The sequence below is a fragment of the Miniopterus natalensis genome, chromosome 4 (assembly GCF_054644295.1).
Source record: "Miniopterus natalensis isolate mMinNat1 chromosome 4, mMinNat1.hap1, whole genome shotgun sequence".
Lineage (NCBI taxonomy): Eukaryota > Metazoa > Chordata > Mammalia > Chiroptera > Miniopteridae > Miniopterus > Miniopterus natalensis.
The window spans coordinates 4,589,265-4,608,891 of NC_142084.1; the positions used below are offsets into that span (position 1 = coordinate 4,589,265).

Here is a 19,627-nt window from a genome sequence, read left to right on the forward strand (position 1 = left end):
TTGCACAGACTCAGGTTCTTGGTCACAAAGATTTCTGAAACCTCGTGGTTAACAGAGGAACAGGGTGGTGCGGGGATCCCCACCCTGGAACTAGGAAATGCCCCACAGTGTTCCCTGAAGCGCCCCCAGGGCCGATGCTGGCAGCTCCACTGCGTGCACATAGAGGTTTCCTTTCATGAAAAGACAGGGGGCTTATTCACACAGTCCTCTCCGACGAGCACGCGCTGAGGAACACGGGCGGTGGGGCTCACGGTCTGGTTTCACGGCGATGGGCGCGTGGCGGGCCTGGCCTGTGCCGGCCCTACCTCACCTTCTGCAGCTCTTGCCGCAGCCAGGCCGGCAGGGGCTGCCCGAGTTTGTGCAGCAGCTTGGAGAGCTCCACGTTGTGGTCTCGGTAGTAGCTGGACAGGAAGGTTCTAGACTGAGAAGCAGAGGGAGAGAGGACACTGAAGGAGTCACTGCTGGCTCGACGGGACTGTGCAATCTATTCCTCAAGAAGCTTTACAGTTCAGGCAGCTGTCAGTATGTGATTCTTTCTACATCTCCTCAGATTTCACTCATTTCTACCTTTTGAAAACATCTGGCAGAAGTGTAGCTTGGCCGTGGCTCAGACACCAAGAGGCCTCGTGCAGTGTGGGGTTGGTGATGTCCAGGTGGGGGAAACACTGAGAGATGGGGTCTGGTACTAAAGGAAGCGGGGTATGGGCCAGATTTGGTACCAACTCTATAGACGTCAGCTAGGCAGACACACGTTTCCATTAAATGTGGTCACTTTCTGTAAAATTGGGCCGTAGCATAAAAACCAAAATTCACGATTAAAGAATTAACATGTAACATCACAAAAATATTGTCTATCTATATTCAGGACCAAAACAGATTTTGGAAAAATCATCACGAGCATTCTACTTCAAAACATTATAGGGTCTCGTGGAAAAGGTGATTATATGATGCTCCTCGAGGCTCTGCTCTTCCTGGTCAGGCCAGGGGCTTGGTCCTCACTCGGTGACTGGTCATAGCATAAGCAAGGATGACCACATACACCCATGGCCTTAGTGTATGTTTTCTTTTATTTCTGGAAAACAGTAAGTCTGCACTTGGGTTTCTCTCTAGCGGCACTCACCTCGCACTACACCCCGGTCGGCTGTGATGGAAGCCTGGCGATGCGCATTCTCGTTAAGTACAGGGACCACCCACCCACAGCTTGTTGCTGCCTGTCGAAGGTACATCACCCCTCTTAAGCCCTTCCCAAGATTTTAGCACAAATGAGTCTCTCTTCATAAAACTCCCTGAGCGGCTTGTGTGTCTCCTGTGGAAAGCTCCAGCCACCAGGTAATTCTCACGTCTCTTCCCCGGACCAGACTGTAAACACTTCACTTTCCTGATGGATGCTCAGAAGTAGTGGGGACCTTATGCTGATGTCTTGTGGGTTAAAGTGATTTCAGAAACCCTTTTGAAATTCTCCAGTTCAAAGTTCTAGCTTGAGGACCTCGTGGTCCCCGTTTCCATAGCAATGCCCCCATCGCTCTGTCCCTCCCTTGCCGCCTTGCAGCGGGAGAGGTGCGCATGGCCTGGCTCGCCCGCCCGCTGCTTCCCAATCCCAGCGAAGCCTCCTCAGACCTGCTCTCCCGCCGAGACACTCACTTCCCTGCCCCTCTGTAGATTGGACGGCTTCGTGTGTCTTATAAACAAGTGGTCAGCCCGGCTGGCGTGGCTCGGAGGCTGAGCACTGACCTAGGATCCAGGAGATCGCGTTTGATTCCCGGTCAGGGCACAGGCCCGGGTTGCGGGCTCCATCCCCAGTTGAGGGTGTGCAGGAGGCAGCCGGTCAGTGACGACCTTCTCGTCTTTGCTGTTTCTCTCTCTCCCCCTCTCCCTTCCTCCCTCTGATATCAATAAAGACATATTTAAAACAAAACAAACAAACAAGAAACAGTGGTCATAGCCAGTTTACCCTCCCCCAGTAAAGCGGGGGCTTGACGGTTCCGTCCTGGCCCCTCTCTGATACTGCGACAGAATAAGAAACATACAGTATGTGTGGTCTTAGTCCTATTTATGCACAGAGCTCCTGAAACTCTTGGAATTTCCCGGGTGAGAGAGACAAAGTTGTCTTTTGTTATGTTATGAGGTGGCTTTTGGTTGACACCCAAGGGTGGGGCTGGTGGCTGGGAGAACCACCCATGTGATTAGAAAGCAGGAACTTCCAGGCCCACCCCTGCCATCTGGGAGGGCAGAGGGGTGGGGGGCGATCGCCACAGCCAGTGAGTTAATCGGTCCTGCCTGCGGAATGGAGCCGCCACGGATCCCAAAGGAGGGGTCCCGGGAGCTTCCGGCTCGTGAGTGCGGGAGGTGAAGAGGGGTGGGGCACCTGGGGGGCACGGGAGCTCTGTGCCCCTTCCCCCCCGCTGCCTGGGCTCCTCTCCCATCCGGCCATTCCTGAGTGACATCCTTTGATAAAAAACTGGTGAGCTAGTGAGTAGCGGGTTTCTCTGATTTCTGTGAGCCACTCTAGTGAATTAATCAAACCCAAGGAGGGGTCGTGGGAACCTGACTTACAGCCAGGGGCCAGAAGCACAGGTGACAATCGGACTATGCAGGCCTCCGAAGTGGGGCTTGGGGGAGGGCGCCTTGTGGGACCGAGCCCTCTACCTGTGGGATGATGGTGCCACAGTGGGTGGATGTGGGACATCCGAGCACTGCCTGGTGTATGGGAGAAGCCCCCCGTCCTGTGCTGTAGGCTCAGCCCCACGCACAGCCTCGGCACTCGGTACGTGCGTCTCATATGTAACTATAATGCTCACACATTTATCCACAGCTCCTGGCCAGTGACCATGTGAGTACTTTACACGTCTGGGAAGCGTTACTGTCCAGGGGTACTTATGCTCTAATTGCACCTGGATGGCAAACAGTGTCTACAGATATCTGTAGATCACGGTCTTGTCTGTCTGTCTGTCTTCTAAATACATGAATCTGCTGCCAGCAAAGGGGAGCGGAGGAGGGAGGCGGGTGGTTCTCCCTCGCTCTGCTCGGACAGGGCTGCGGGGGCTGTGCCACACTATTCCAAAACCAGGACCCCTTACCTCGGGGTCCATGGGGGGGTACTTCCGTCCTTTGCTCTTTCCAAGGCATTTGGTCTTTCCTCCTTCCAGCAGCTGACACCAAAAGCCCTTTTGGGGATCAAACCTACAAAAGACCAAGCATAGAAGCGAGAGTGAAGAATGAAAGGTTGCAGGCGACACAGGGCCTGGGTGAGAAAGCCTCGCCAGCGGGGCCAACGCCCCAGCACACTCATTGCCTCCAGGTATTTAATTCACGTCTGTACATGTTTATTGAACTGACTTCAGAGTCTGAGATAAAAATAAACTGCTATTACATATTCTAGAATATTTGTACTGTGGTGAAAAAACATGATTATTCAGTCCAATCTTATGTTAAAATTATTAAGTTTCATGTTTTACTTATTCAGCCATAAATGATGAAGGCAAGATCATCAAAACTACAACCATCGCGAAGGACCTTCGGAATATTTATTTACTATTACCGTGATTTTCCTGCCTAAATGTATTAATAGGTTTCTCTGCAATCAGTCAGGATATGCAGGGTGGAGCAAAAGGAGGTTTACAGTAGTGAGTACTCGAAACACAGATTATTCTTTTATCAGTATTTATTAGTGATTGTGTTATTTTCCATACAGACAGCTGTAAACCTACTTTTGTCTCATCCAGTATATTAAAGTGACTGAATGTAATATAAATACAGTTCTGTGAATATAAACATGAACTAAACAGTCTAATTTGGAAAATATTATTTTTTTATAGTTCAAAATGTTTGTAGCTTTCAAGGAGAAAATTAAAAGTGTAAAATATACTGTGTTCTAGTTTGGGGACAGCGTGGGGCGCGGGTTGTACAGAGGGCGAGTGGAAGGCTAGGGAACTTCCCTTCTTTTGCCGAAGGCGGGTGATCCCCGCAGGTAGCTCGGGTCCCTGCGCTCTTAAAACTGTAGCATGGTTTTGCTCCCACGCTGCGCAAAGTTACAAAAGAAAAGAGGTGTGTCCACTTCATTTGTTTAAACTCAGAGCTGAGGCGATTCAAAATGAGTGTCTGTTTAGGGCTAACAAGACAGGAAAAATGAAAGCAAGAACCAAACAGGACGGGAATTTTAAATTTGTGGCTCTGGGACTTGCCGCACGCACGAAACACCGGGAAGCCATGCATTTTGTTGCTCAGCAGCTGTTTCAGAGGATGGGGCATAATTGGCTGGGACATAAGTCCATTAGCTGCCGAGCGTTTCGTTGCCCTGGGCGCACCGCGTGACACTGGCGCACCTGCGCTCGCCGCCCGCCCGTGAGCGCGTTTGGGGGAGAGGGAAATTCTCCTCACAGTTCCCTGCCCAGCCCGTTACTGGGACGTGATCCTTGTGGTCCAGCTTGTCCTAGTCCGTGTCATCAATTAAAATTAAATACTTCAAGGGACACAAGAGAAGACAGAGCCATTTCGCACCTGGGCTTTTCAGGGTGCCCCTTGCCTGTGCCAGTCCCGCCCGAGTCTCCTTAACCTCCCAGGGGCATCACTTGGGGCGGCCGTGCAGAGCGAGGGGGGAGCGGCTGCCGCCTGGGTGCCCCCAGAGCACCCCTGCAGCAGGGTGGGGCCCTTGAACTGCATTAAGGCAAAGGCCCCTCTGGCAGCAAAGCCTCGCACCTGAGGCCAGAGCGCCCCCGCTCTCAGGCGCGCGGGCCCCTTGCCGCCACAGCAGCTGCTGAGACGGAGCTCGCACCACCCGCGCAAGGAGGACCTTCTGGAATCGACGGGCCTTCTTCAGATCGGGTGTCAGCCTGCAGCCACGGTGTTCGCTGTCCTGGTCTCGGTTGTTGCAGCGGCGACGCCCTGCAGCCTGAGTCTGAGGAGGGCACTTATTCCTCCAGGCGACGGGCGCGCGGCCCCCGGCTGGGTTCGGTGGGCACGGGGCTGTGAATGAAGATGCCGGCCTCTCGCAGATGGTCAGGCAGCTGTTAGGACAGGAACCGTTTGCCACGCGCGTTCTCTCGTTACATGGAACATCGCCGTGGTTATTAATTTTTTTGAGGGTGGGGCGTGCTAGAAACCATATATTTTGTACTTGTTTGTAATCTCTTCTTTCAAAGCAGAACTTTGGCGGTTTACTGAACCATAAACAAGTACTTGTAGCATTTAGGAACCATTCCCTAAGTTATGCTGGGAGGCAGGGGGCCGCGCCCGCATCAGTGATGTTTTTGGGCCAGGAGTCAGCGGCGCTCGGTGCCCTCGGTGCCCTCAGTCCCAGGGCTGCCTTGCGGTGGGGGCTCCATGCGCAGGTGGAAACTTCGTTAGGGCTGTTTCCCAGCACGAGGAACAGCCCGATCTTATCGCTGCTTCTGCTGCCCATCTGCTGCCCTCTCTAATGGCCTAATTGCCGACTCCCAGCGGCCGGGGACTGGGAAATCGTATCATCAGGCTTGTTAGAACTTTGTCTAATCGAATAGGCTCCGTTTCAGCCTGCGTGGGGGAGTTAAGTACACACACTTTCCAAACGTGTCCTGGCTTCCTGAAGGTTTGTTTCTGTGCGTTGTTTTGCTTGTTTACATTTTTTCCATCTTTAATTCTGCAAGGACATGGTTTTAGTTTCCCAAGGTGACTGCGGTGATGTCTCCCACAGTCCTTTTGAGTGGAGTGCACCTTCCTCCCCTGGATCCGGTCTGTGTGACTTGGGTGCAGTCAACAGAGCGTGGCGTCAGTGACGCCCCGTGACCTGCAAGGTGAGGTCAGAGGAGGCCCTGGCTCCCTTGGACCACTCCCCCGACACGTCACTCCTCACAGTGAGGTGTCCTCCCGCTGAACTCGGCCTCTGATCTGTCCCCAACCAGGAGGCAGAGGTGAGGGAGACGTGAAGGAGGAGTTGGGTTCAAGGTGGCCAAGGTCCTGGACTCACCTCCTCCCAGAGACACGTCCCTCTGCAAGGGACCTGGAAATGGTGAACGGAGCCTCCACCAACGGGAAGGACAGGCAGGCAGCCTCCTAGGGAAGGAAAATGCACCCTGGCCATCGCCCTGAGGTGACCGGAGGGGCGCCCAGCAGACAGGGGAGCAGGAGAAGGGGCTGATGATCAGGAGACAGAGCAGTGAGCTCACACGAGAGGGCAGCACACGAACAAGAACTGAAAAAAGTGAAGGTACCTAGGGGACCTCAGGGACCTCGAGTGGACTTAATTCACAGCAGAAAGGCCCCGGGCCAGGAGGCTTCTCTGACGCACTCTGCCCGCATTGAAAGAAGACACCGATCCTTCTCAAACTCTCCCAAACCCTGAGAGGAGGGAAGGCTTCGGAACACACTATAACGCCAGCGTCATCCTGGTACCAAGACCAGAAAGGGCTCCACCAAGAGAAACAAAATTCCAGGCCAATGTCCCTGGAGAACGCGGATGCAGAAATTCCCCCAAATCCTGCAAGACATGAAGGATCACACACCCGGGTCGAGTGGGATTTGCTCCAGGGATGCAGGCTGGTCTGAGACTCGCGAATTAATATGACTACAAAACACCACGAAGTTGCAGAATAGAAGCCTGTGGCATTTCTATACACAAACGATGGACCGCTGGAAAGAGCTCAAGAAAACAACCCCATTTACAATTGTATCAAAAGGAGTGAAATGATTAGGAATAAATTTAACCAAGGAGGAGAAAGACCTGTGCATTGAAAAAGTAGCCTCCAGAAGACTCCAGTCCCCAGACATTCAGGTCACACCCACATGCCCACATCTTCCCAGTTGTGGCCCCAGGTATTATGAGCAGAGACAAGCTGTCTCAACTCCCAGCCCACAGAATCCACGAGTCAATAAAGTGGCCGTGGTTATTGGCTGGTAGGTCTGGGGATGGCCTGTCACCCAACAACAGATTGCTAGACATTACGCCTGATTATATCTGATCTGGTTACCTAATTACATTAATACAGAATAAACAGAATGTAACCCTTTCCCCACTCTGTCCAAAATCATGCTCACTGTCACGGACCTCATGATGCCACCAGAGCTGTATCCGGACCCGTAATCCGCTCGGGGGAAGAGACTAGATCTTTTCGCCTTTGCAACCTGCATTCCTGGGACACCTTCTGCATGGGGTGGGCACGTGAAAAGTGGACTTAACCAAACCTCTGCTGGGAAAAGCTCACAAAAAGGCACCTTGGGATACACAGTGCCGCAGGGGAAGCTCTGTGAGCAATGAGGATGCGCCCTGAGTGCTCCTGAGTCGAATGGTGATGTAAATTCATAGCTGGTTAATGATGCTGTATACATGCCACCGGGGATAATTTATGACGGCAAGTAATGGAGATGCAGGCAGGCATGGGAACAGACTCACGTAAGTGCTTCGGAGTAATTATAATGAGGAGTCACTCCCAGAAACTTCTGGACTTCATCCATCACAGTAGCTGGGTCAGATCTCAGCTGCTGTCCATCAACAATGAGCAACTGCAAAGTCAGAAATAGTTGCTGCATGAAGAACAGAGCTAGAAAGTAGGCTGTGCTGTCTCCCCTGACCCTGGATGACATCAGTAAGAAAATATGCGCTACACAGAATACAATGAATGTTTACTATTCTGGTGTCTCCAAACGAACAACAGTTAAGATTTGCTAGAGGCATTACCTATAACCCTTAAGTAACTTGATTGTAAATCTGAAATAAACAGACACTCTCTTGATTTAGTGGTTCAGTAGAAACGTGATTCTCTGTCTGCTGTGCATTCAGACAATGATCCAGCCTGAGAGCCTCCATGCGCTAACCTGGAGCCCAGGGCTTAGCCGCAGTGGGTGTGTGGGTGGAAGCCACCCTCTGTTCTCCTTATAAACCCCGACAGGGAGCTCAGGTCCCGGTCCTGCCCAGACCTGGAATGAGGAGCATTTCTGCTCTGCCCCACATTCCTAGAGCAGCTAGAACACCTCCCGCTGTGACGATCTAGTGCAGAGCTGCTGCTTCCCAGCTCTGGGGACAGGCGCGCTCGGGTAGGGGCATGTGTTTGTGTGCCATCAGCCTGGCGTCGGGCTGGCCACTCTGCTCACAGATGGGAGTGGTTGCCCGTGACCCATGGAGTCCCCTGTGTGAGGACCGACCCTTTGGGACCAGCCACTGTCAATAGGAAGATCCCAAGAACGTGTTTTATGCTGCTGACCCCCTTTTAATGCTTTGATTGACCTTAAACCTGCAAAAACCCACCTTTCTCCCTTAGGTGCAATTTTCTCTGGTTATGAATCACTGTCTGTGGCCATGCTAATTCCCACTTTCTGTTTGTCAGTGCAACACAATCATGACATAATATATAAAAAGAGCAATCATTTCAGGACCTTACCTGAGAGGTCGCAAAGTGAGCCAGCCACCGTTCTATGTGGACCGCGTACCACCCCGGCACTAGGCATCGTCTCTGCAGAGTCTTCAGGTCGGGTGGGGCCCACTGCCCCATTGTAATCACTTCATAGAAATTGAACCTCAGGGCGGCTGGGTCTTCATGTGACCGCTGATGCTTCAATAGAGAAGTCGGTTGTACAATTAGTCTCCTCTGAGGTGGCACAGTTGACATGCGTGCATGCCTGATGTGTGTATGTGTGTGTGCCTCTTTCATTTCATAGAAGTAATAAAAACTATGGTGAAAGTGCTGAAACCCGGGTCATGGTGCTGATTCAAAGCAACGCCTTCCACATGCACCAGGCAGTGTGCAGACAAGCTCTGGCTGTCTGCAAATCTAAAATGTTTGGGTGCGGGGCAAGGAACTGAGCGCAGGAGTTTGCTTATGGATCTGATGAGGATGTCGGGGGCCAGACAGAGCACCCTGTTGAGAAGGATTTAGGTTGGCAGGAGGAGGCTCACATGTCACTGAACTCGTGGTTTTGTCGCAGCTGCCTCTGTGGGTTCTGGCACTTGTCCCACATCCCTGTGTGGCAGGGCAACGCGGACAGAGGGGCAGACACCTGTCCCTGATGCTTGTCCAGGTGTCGAGTTCCTGTCCATGCTCCCACGGTCCTTCCTTTATCTATTAAGGGTCTCCACCTACGCCTGCTAATTCCCCAGCACTGCTGCATGACTGTGTCTCAGCACCAATCTCTCCTCCAGCCATCTGGCCACTGCTGCTCAAGCTCAGGAGCCACAGGAGGGTGAATGAGCGAGTGCAATTCACAAGCATCAGAGAACCGCGCAGAATCGGGAGGTCAGAAAGCTGGACACGGGCCCTGTCTTCAAAGGGGTTGACATTCCTCAGGGAGACAATAGACCAACAGGTGTCCTAATGTCCACATTTGACTAGAGGTACGTGGTATTTGCCAGGGATCTGGGTCAGTGGTTGAAGCTTTTGAGCTAACACCTAATGAGCGAGGTTTCGGTAAGCAGGAAAAAATCACCACCACGGAACTAAGAGAACGAGGGTGCTGCCGTAGGTGTGCGTGGGGGGCTGAGGGCGGGCGAGGGTGTGTTCATTCCGGAGGTGTCCAATGGAGAAGACTTGCTGCGGTAGAAGGGGGGAAGCACATTGGGACGCAACACAACTGTGATAGCAGGTGTCATACATGAGCTCAAAACACAGGCAAAGTGAAGGGGCTTAGGAAGCGGCCAGTGTTAGAGAGGCTGCCGAGGGTCTGCGCAGACGCTGTGCCGAGTGCAGAGGCCGCGCTTACTTAACAGAACGTGTGGAAACTACACAGCTCGGCAGAGAAACACAAGCACACTGTGTGCACGTCAATGCTGTGCTTAACCTGCTCCGCAGATTTATACCAGTTCAGCACCAGCTGTCCTTCATTTCCTGCAACTAAGAAGATTAGCATAAAATATGGCCAGAAGTCACAAAGGGACATGTTTTATAGAAAAATATCAGGACGCTCCTCTGCGAAGCCCATTATAAGAACGTGGGGCGCAAACTGCAGGGGCAGATGAGACTCAAGGGGCTTCTGAATTATGCCGCTTAGGGTCGGGCTCACGGCATCCACTGAGTGGACAGGACCAGCTGAGAAACGTGGGGAGTCTGGGAACCCTATTCTTAGCAGTGTGGCAACAGAAAGGGTTATGACAAAAATAATTCCTTTCAAACGTGTTTGTGTACAGAATTTACTTGAGGAGCAGGTGCAGGTTCTCTTCCACTGAGATGGTGGAACCTGTGAGAAAGACGTTCCTTGGACCCGGTGTGAGTGGTGACCCCGTCTCCCGCTAGCAGCGTGTGCCCCACTGGCCCCGCCTTTGCACTCGGAACTTTTCCTGAGGGCTGAGTGTCGGTGCTTTTAAGGAGCAAGTTTCTCTTGCTTTGCCATATGAATTTTCATGAAGTGAGACCAGCACATTATTGTATTTTGAAGGAGACACTGACTCCCAGGTTCTAATTCTAAATTCTGCATCTCCCTCCACATCCAGCGTGTTACCTGGGCCCCAACCATTCACAACCCCAACTGGCAGTGCAGTTCTCTTCTGAGACTGTCCCTCGTTATTTGTTCTGGGTGATATGTGTTTACTGAAAATAATGAAAAGCTAAGAAAAGAATGAAGCGAAAAGTTACGTGACCAATTATCTTGCTATGTTCTTTAAAAATTCCCTGTCTTCATTTGGGCATTGCTCCCTGCACCCATAAACATACGAAACGCACTGCGGCGCGGGGATCCCGGTTCGTACGCAGCGCGTTACCACAGTCAGCGCAACGCCCCGACTTCCAAGGCCTCGTCGCTGCCGGCAGCTCTGCGCTCCTCTGGCAACTCCATCTCCCTTCCTCTCAAACAGCTGCCCCCCAAATTGTCCTCTTTTGCATCAGGCGAACTCACCCTCAGCTTCTTAAAGCAAGGAGAGGCCACTGCAGTCGCTGCAGTTTCTCTGTCCCAGACCTTCCCGTCTCCTGGCTTCTGCCTCTGATCCCGACTCTGTCTCCAGCGGGGACTGTCCCAGCTCTACCGGCTCCACTCAGTATGACGCCGACTGTGATTCCTTATCACCATCTCCACCTGGCCACGCGGGGGCCTCCCCACCCCACACCGTGACTCTCTCTTCACAGGGACACAGAAAGTGACAACCAATAGGTTTTGGAACTGTGGCCACACAACATAGGAAGAACTGGTGTCCCGCAGGCTGACGCACGCAAGTTAGGCCCCGCTCATCGCGTCCACGCGCCAATGAAGAGACACCGAGCAAAGCCACCTGACCGAGGACCTGCTGCATCGAGTCCCCGTCGGTGGCCCAGGTGGGGGATCTCACTCGCCCGACCCTGTTTGCACCAGGGTTCTGTTGATTTCAGTCCTGAGCATTTCCTGGTATTTCCTACCCCCCGTATTCCACCTGCTGTCACTGCGCCACCTCCACCGCTCACGTTGAAACCGTGACCACCGCTTCCACCGCCCTCCTGCCCCTTACCTGGTACCAGGAGTATGCCCTGTCAGAGGGGTCGATGAGGATGGTGATGATCTTGGCCTTGGGGACCAGGGAGGCAGCTCGCCTGGGTGCCTCTTCTGAGTGGAAGTAGTTAGCGCTCTTTTCAAACAGAAAGTCGCTGGTGATGTTGGATGGCGTTGGGAAAAAGTCCATATACCTGAAGGCAGAGAAAGGCAACCTGAAGTGTAATATTCCCCTGCCTCACTAGGGCTATAAAATAACTTGTACATTTTTACATTCACTTCGACCAGCTTCTGATCCTTGGTGTTATAACTTCAAATACTGGCTATTCTACACACTCCGCCTTGTTCGATGAACCTTCCAGGGGAAGGAGTAGGGCGGGCAGGTGGGCTGTTAGGAGCAGAGGAAAATCCATTAGATTTAGATGCTGTTCTGTGCTATCAAATGCCAAATCCAGAAACATCAAGCTTACCCTTGGCAGACAGCAAAGGACACCAGGTTGCCTAGCAAATATTTTAAAACAGAAAATTTATGTTTGCAAACTCCTTACACTCAGGTTAAAGCCCACAAGAGGGAGACGTGAGTCAGGAGCTGTAGGCGCCGAGCAGAAGGGGCCCGGCTCCTCCGTAACCCCTGAGTGTCTGCTCTGTGGTGGGCCCTGCACTGTGAGCGTGGGAGCCGCTGTCTGTCTGGGTAACCAAGGAGTGTCCTGCCCATGGATCGGTGGCCCTGGGAATGTTCCCCTGCCTGTACATCACGGAATCAGTGTTTTCAGAGGTTAATTCAGGCTTTAATTACGGAGCAACCCTCCCCAGCTCAGCACTGCCTTCACCCCGCATGTGCTGGAATGAAACGGAGCAGTGGGGAATGTGAAGGTGCCTGGAGGACTCCTGCCCCTCTCTGACGTTTGTTATGTTTCCCCAGCGTGAAGGGATGAAAGCTTCCCCCACATTCCTGCTAACACCCTGCGTTCCATTTAGGTCACAGACACAGTCGCAGCTCTGCTTTTAGTAACTTGCCAGCAGGATGGATAGTGTGGGCCTAGGTGTGAGGGGACGCGTCTCCACTGAGGGGGAGGTGGATCCGTTCCCCCCCGGCCCCACTCTAGTCCCAGATGCTCCGACAGGACAGGTTCCTGGGTGACAGTGACGGCAATTCCACGCCACAGGGGAGCACTGAGGAGACTGTTCCCAGGGGACAGGTGCCCTGAACACCAGCACCGTAATCTCTAGAAAATTGGGACAGAGCTAGGAAAAGCCCCAGAGAGCAGACCCATTCCAATGCCAGGTTTACTCTATTTCAGTTCAGGAAAAATGTTGTGATTTGATATATTTTCACAGTTTATTAAATGCAAAGTAATATTCCTTTTACACACTTGTGTGACTAGCATTAATATGGCTTTGGGACTGCTCTGTTACTGCCATGACAAATGTCAGCTTACATCATAGTACAACCTTCACAGTCCCTGTGGCTAATGAAGATACATGTCACAGCGTGCAAAATAAAACCACCTCCTGGCTTATGTGTTTCCTCAGGCATCACTCTGAAGACAAATTATGTATCTAGTTAAAAAAATTCTAGGCACAATGGAATAATAATATGCTTAAGGAGAATTTTAAATATCCTTATGAATAATTCTCATGAAAAATATTCCACAATCCTCTTTATTCTACTATATTAATTTACCAGAAAAGTATAATCATGGCACCATCCAAATCCAACTCCAGGCCACACTGATTAGGCACATTCCTGCCTTGTAGTAAAGGTCGTCCTAGAAGTTAATTTCTAATCCACTGCGGTGGACTCGAGCGTAAGATGTGGTGTGTGGTGCGGATGCCACGTGCGCCCCGTGGCCGCTCGGCTGCGTGTGTGCGCGCGCTGAAGGGTGTGCTGGGGGCTCCTCACCAGTCTATCCCCTTGTGGTAGTTGTTTCCATTAAAAAACTGCACCTCCTCAAAGGTCCGGGGGCTGGGCAGGCTGCCGACGATGGACGGGTGCATCAGGAGAAACAGGTACAGGGCCGTTGTTCCTGGCCGGGAAAGGGGGCGATGAAAGGAGAGAGGAATATTATTTCAGCAGGATTTCTGCCCCAAAAGAAATATTCAGTTCTTTAAAGAGTCAAAGTAATTTCCTTCAAATCAGAGATATTTTTCATGTGATGACAACCTAAGTGTTTTTTATTAGTCTTCACGGCTCTATCGGCCTCAACCCTCGATCTAATGTCAGCACTAGGCAAAGTGAACAGGCCGATGTACAGCCCAGGGAGCACGTCAGAAATTGGGAGCTCAGCTCCCTCCTGGGCCGGGCGAGGGGCTACAGCATACGGGCGTCCAGCACTGCACCCGACCCTGCTGGGTCCCCGGTGAATATTACGTTCAGGCCGATTAAATAAAATCAGACTATTCAGCAGGTGGTGACTGCTACTACTCTGTGCACATCCCTGCAGTAAAGACGGGTGACAAGTTGTGATCAGAAACACCTTCACTGGCCTCCCTGAGCTGGAAGAGTGTGGACGTGGGTCGCTTACAGCACAGGGAGGCAGCCCCATGATGAGAGAAGAGCAGAGAGCTTTCAACACGCGAGGAAGCGGGTGGTGTGGGAAGTCAGGGAGGGCTCTCGGGAGGAAGTGCTTTTCCTAAGGTTGTACCTTAGAAACATAAGTGTTTCCAAAAGGTTAAAACGGGGAAAAATTCTGGAAAGATGGCCACTTGAGCACCCTGCCTTGGCAGGATGAGGCAGGCAATCAGTCTGATGACGGAGCTGGACAGACTGACCAATGGGCCCCTAATAGGACACAGGGCAGGAGGCAGTTTCTGAACCTCAGCTGCATCTGACTGAGGTGAGACTGAGGCTACGGCAGAAAGGATCACAGAGTGCCAGTCCGCACGGCTCTCCAGACCAAGCTGCCCACTGGAGGAGGCTGTCCCTTGGTAACACGTGGGATCTGGAGACTTTGCTGGATTCACAGTCCCTGGAGAGCCAAGATGGGCTACATGGCTGGGCTGGCAGGACCACAAGGATGGCAGCTGAGGGTCTGGGAGCAAGAGGGGCACAAGAGAATTGGCATTTTTGTTCTAATACATCCCAGCTCATAGGAGCCAAGGCTATTGGGCCTCAGTGTTAAGGAGCTCGGGCCCCATCTCAAGCCTCCAAGCTCTGTGCACCCACCCAGGTGGACAGGAGGCGGGAGTAGTTAAATCAGGGTAACCATGGGTCTAAGGGGACCGGCCACCAAGGAGGGAAGACAGTAAGACATGCAGGTGGGTGGCTCCTGGTGGCACAGGAGAGCACCAATTAATGAATGCCCTTGAGGAGATCTAATTACAATTCAAAATGACTTTAAAAAGGAACAAATATGAAATAAAATCATATAAACTTAATATAAAGGTATCTAAGGAGTCCGAACAAGCTAAGAACTGAATTAGTGGCCCGGAGGACCGAGCAGGAGGGCTTTCTTGAACACACTGACAGATGCAGACATGAAGGTTGTGAGGGTAACAGCAGCGTGGAGAACTGATCTGGCTCGTGACTGAAAATAACAGGCCTCCAGCAAGGAGAGCAGGTGAGAGGACGGCTGTTCCAGGGAGAGGCCGAGTGGCAGCTGGGAGGGAACAGGGACTCCAGGCAGGTTCTTTCGGAGTATGTTTTAGGATGAAAGCTACAGAAAAAGGTTTACCTGGTGATGAGAATGAAGCACGTGTGTGTGCATGTGTGCTACACGTGTGACTGTGTGCATTTGTCCTGTGTGTGTCTGTGCATGGGCCCCTGTGTGTGCATGTGCATGCATGTGTGTCCGTGCATGTGAATGTGAGAGAAAGGTTGATTGATTTTTGAGACACACAAGAGAGCTGAGAGTAGTGAAAGTTTAATATCCCTGAGATGTTGAGAATAGATAGATCTAGGGCAAAGACAAGGAAATATTTTTGAATTCTTGCTGAATATAGCAAGATGAGCACTTTTATAACCTCTCCCAGGAGCAGGTACAAATGTTCTGTCACCCCGATGGTCACAGGACTGTGCCCAGGTCTCCCTTGTACCCAGAAAGCCAAAGCCTGTGTGTTCTAAGCCCCTTGAATGCTCCAGGAACAGGAGGGACATCGAGGCTATGACAGAAGCAGAGACATGAATGTGGCTGGACACTCAGACAACACCGTCCACCCCGGTCCCGGCCTCAACATGTGGCCTGTGCAGTCACCCACCGGGTTTCCACCTGTCCTGACATCCACTATCATCCAGTGTCTGGTGTAAGCACTTTGCGGAGGAAATGGTAAATCCTCAGACCTCGGAAGATGTTGTAAACTTTACACACAATCAACCTCCTTTTAGTATTGTCAGAGAAGCTGGTCGTCTTGAGAAATTGTTTCTGACCAGGGAGACACAGCCAACCTCCTGGAGGAGCTCGGGCCAGCGAGCTGTGCTTAGAATCACTGCGCTAACTTCAGCTCTTCAGGAAGGAAATCCTCTCCCACCCTGGTCACATCACAGTCTGGCCCGGAATCGGGAAGGGGCCTCTCTGTGCAAGGACCTCAGCGGACTAGAACCTCACTGAGCCCAGCCCGGAGCACCTTCCACTGCCAGGCCCCTCCCAAGGCCCAGCCACGGAGAAGTGGGGTGCGCCTCTGGCCAGTGTCACCTCATGACTCAGCAACAGCGGCCAGACAACAGCTTCACGTCTCATGTTTATGGCAACGTGCGCAGGAGCCACGGCAAGCGGTTTAAGGGCTCTGGGTGGAGGCTAGGCCCTTGGCCTTTACGTGCGCCCACGCTCCGGGTGACCCATGGCCTCAGCAGAGCAGGATTCTGCTACTGAGCAGCAAGGAGGACGGGGACCGGGAGGCTGTGCCTGAGGCCTTGACGTCATCACGGCCACATCCACGCAGCATGGAGAGCATCGCTGTCCTGTTTCACTTTGTCTGTCTCGGGAAAGTCACACCCCAGCTAAAACCTTTATCGTTTCCATCCTGGTAGGACAAATATTAAAATCTAAATATTTAAGCTACTGTCTTCACGAACACAAACAGGAGGGAGGAAACCTCGCTGACCAGCTTTCCAGCGGACTAGCCAGTAACAGCGCTCGGTGACAAATGGGAGGAGACGCGCCTTTAAATCAAATCCGTAACAATGCTGCAGCACGGGGCTGTTTATTTTCTCAGTAGTCATTCCCGAGTTAGCACCACTGCAAGGGAGTGGGTAGAAAATTAATGCATTTCTAAAAAATTTATTGATTTGAGAGAGGAGGGAGAGAGAAGCACCGATTTGTTGTTTCAACTACTCAGGGATTCAATTGTTGATTCCTGCATGTGCCCTGACCGGGGTTGAACCTGCGACCTTGGTGCATCAGGATGATGCTCTAATCAACTGAGCTACCTGGCCAGGGACATAATGCACATTTTAAACAACAGCAAAGGTGACAGGTCTGGGAATGTGAGCTGCAGGTGCAACTTACTCTTGTGACACAATTTATGTTTCTGGAGGAAGAGACTTCAACACCAATACCTAACAGTCCGGAAATTCCCCGCAGCCTTTATGGGGTCTGCTCACTCGGGCCACCGGCGCCTCCGCCTGGGCCGGGCTTGTCTGATGAAAATTCTTCTCGTTGAAGCAGTGAACTCTGAATACAGCCCCTCAATAAAAACTTTAATTAATCAGGACGTGAGCACCATGTATAAAGCTGTCATATCACGAAGAGTATAAAATATTCTAATTGAAAGTGTCATCTAGTTGCTGAAATAGGTTCTCTCTCACACACCCTTGTCCTTCAGCGCAAGAGGGAAACGAGGAGACCCAGCGGGAAAGCGGTCGGGTGCACCTCAGGGGCCTCAGGAAGCAACCAGGCCGCCTGTCCACCTCGCGGCAAGGACAGCGGCTGACAAGGATCGCCTCAGCGCTCGCACGCAGTGTAGCACCCTTTGAATCAAGCTCTTTTTAAAATACTTGAATCCAGGAATTAATTAGGCAAAGCCATAAAAAGCAGAAATTCAAAATCAGATACCAGAACATAAATTCAAACTTGTCAAAAATCTGACCTCTGTGCAAAGTTTTAAAACCGATCGTTAAAACTCCAGTCCCCGAGCTGGTTCCCAGGCAGCACCCGGGCCTCGGCGTAAAGCCGGCGGCGGGCAGGAGGCGCAGCGGCCGGGGGCCTGGGCGTCGGCTCCTTCACGGCGCAGAGCCGGCCCCGCACCGCACCGAGAGCACGGCCCATGGCAGAGAAGATGCCAGCAGCGCCGGGGCGCGTCTCACCTGTTTTCTGTGGCCCGATGACGAGGAATTTTGGTAAGTGGTCGCACGTCTTCTCCCTGGACCAGATGTCCTTGTGCCGCCTGTCGTCACAGGGGTTCTGCAAAGAGGAAGAGTGATGAAGCTCCGGAGCAAGACCGCCTGGCCCATCGTCGGGATGCTCAGAGGACAGGAGGGACGCAGCCTGGACCCCGGCCTGGGATCAGACCCCGTTCCCGTCCTGCTTCTCCGATTCCAGAGGCTCCCTTCCAGCAGGTCTGCCCGTGGTCACCCGCCTCTGGCGTGGCCGGGCTCCCGCCGCCGGGCCCAGCCCTCAGGTCTGTTCCCGCCTGGGTACCGCGCCCGCCCTCGCCTGCACCTGGCTTGGCCGCACTTTCTGGGATATCCGCACTCTGCCCTAATCTTTCCCCTTCCCCCGGAGGCTGGGGGGCAGCCCTGAACTCCAGGCTTGGTCTCCTCTCCTCTCCTCACACTTGCGAACTTGACGCTGACCCTGCTGGTCCACGGTGTCACCCAGCCCGCGAGCCGATGGCACCTGGAGTGATGGCGGAGCTGCCGTGCCCCTCCCTCCTGTGCCACTGCGGGCGGTGATGGCGAGGAAGCGCCAACCCTGCGTCTCCATGGACCAGCTTTCTACCTCGACCTTCCCTCCTGCTCCACCCCATTCCGTGGCAGGACCCACGGCCATCACCCGACCACGACACTCCTGAGAATTACAGGGGCCCTTAAATGACGAGAGCTCAGTGTTGAAATAGTCAGTGAAGGGCACACGGGCTTCATTCTACTGGCAACTCAAAAATAATCATATTCAAAGCTCAGGTTCACACAATTCTCAAAACCGTATGCCGGGCATTAAAACAATCCCATTTTTTAGTCCACATATTTAATGTGACGTTAAGTGACCCACGGTTCACACTGGCTTCCTTTACTTGGTTGCTCGGCCGGGCCTCCCTGCCGTCCCACGTCCGGAGACCTCAAAGAGTGACCGTGTTCAGTGTGACCTGACTCTGACTTTTCCATGAAGGTGCCAGCAGTCCTTTCCAGAGGTGCTTCGTGGCTCGTGAGCGTGCAGGGCTGACACCAGCCGCGAGTCCTCTGGCCACTGTGCTTCTAGCAGGGGGAGAGCTTTCTCTAAGTGGGGCTAAGCTCAGAGTAAATTCTATCAAAGGGGAATATTTCAGTTCAATTTTTTTCATACTGAAATGTCTAGATATTAGAGATCAAATATTCTCACATTAATTTTCCACTTATCAAGTGTATTTTTTGAACAAACTTTTTTGTGTTTTTTGACAAATATTTTTTCAAGGTAAAACTTGTCAAATCAGTTTTAATTATGATTTTTTTGACCATTTTTGTCAAACGCAGGTTCTGCAGACCAGAGGCTTCTGGGTCACAGTCCATTCCCGCTCCCAGCATAACTCCCTTAATGAAAGTGGGGGCTGAGGGAAGAAAGGCTCACGACGGTGACCTTCCACGGCTCAGTGAAACAGTGCCTGCCAACCCTCGTGTCCTTCGAATAGCCATTACTTCATTTGTTTAGTCTCTTCCCTTCTTGTTTTAAAGCTTTGTCTTATTTTTTAAAGATGGCAAGAAGCACCAAAGGGAAAATTGTTATTTAAATATATTTTTTCCTTAAAATAATATTTTTTCAAGAACAATTTTTCAAGCTAATTCTTGTCCATGTCCTTAAATAGCCTGAAAGGTCCTGGGTCACCTTCACACCCGGGAAGTTCCTGGCCTGCGTGTCGGCGAGGTGATGCTAGCTGGACACAGTGGGTAATGCGTGGAGATTACTCGGCTGCCTCAGTGGACACAAGCCCTCGGAGGTGGAGGCCCACCAGCGAAGTTCCAGAGCCCAGCACCTCGGTGTCCTCAGTGGTGCAGTGTCCGGCACAGGCTGGGGCATCCTCTCCAAAGTGAAGGCTGCGTCCTGTGCTTTGAGCTGAGAAAGCGTGGGCTCCACGGGCCTCCGGGTTTGGGCAGCATTTTATTCCTCTAGGGAATGCGCTGTGTCGCTGGCTGGACGATGCAGAG

At 52.2% G+C, this 19,627-nt stretch overlaps 1 protein-coding gene across 1 annotated transcript in view; it reads right to left on the reverse strand.

The window, feature by feature from the left end:
• Nucleotides 1–301: 301 nt before the first annotated feature.
• LOC107527843 (N-deacetylase and N-sulfotransferase 4) overlaps nt 302–19,627 on the reverse strand; it is a 141,922-nt gene continuing 122,596 nt past the window's right edge. Inside the window, exons 7-13 of the mRNA XM_016200707.2 lie at nt 17,597–17,693; nt 13,259–13,382; nt 11,375–11,549; nt 8,349–8,519; nt 7,364–7,473; nt 3,078–3,180; nt 302–421 (exon numbers count right to left, since the gene is read on the reverse strand). Of these exons, the coding sequence (XP_016056193.1) occupies nt 302–421; nt 3,078–3,180; nt 7,364–7,473; nt 8,349–8,519; nt 11,375–11,549; nt 13,259–13,382; nt 17,597–17,693 (900 nt within the window). The remainder of the gene's footprint in view (nt 422–3,077; nt 3,181–7,363; nt 7,474–8,348; nt 8,520–11,374; nt 11,550–13,258; nt 13,383–17,596; nt 17,694–19,627) is intronic.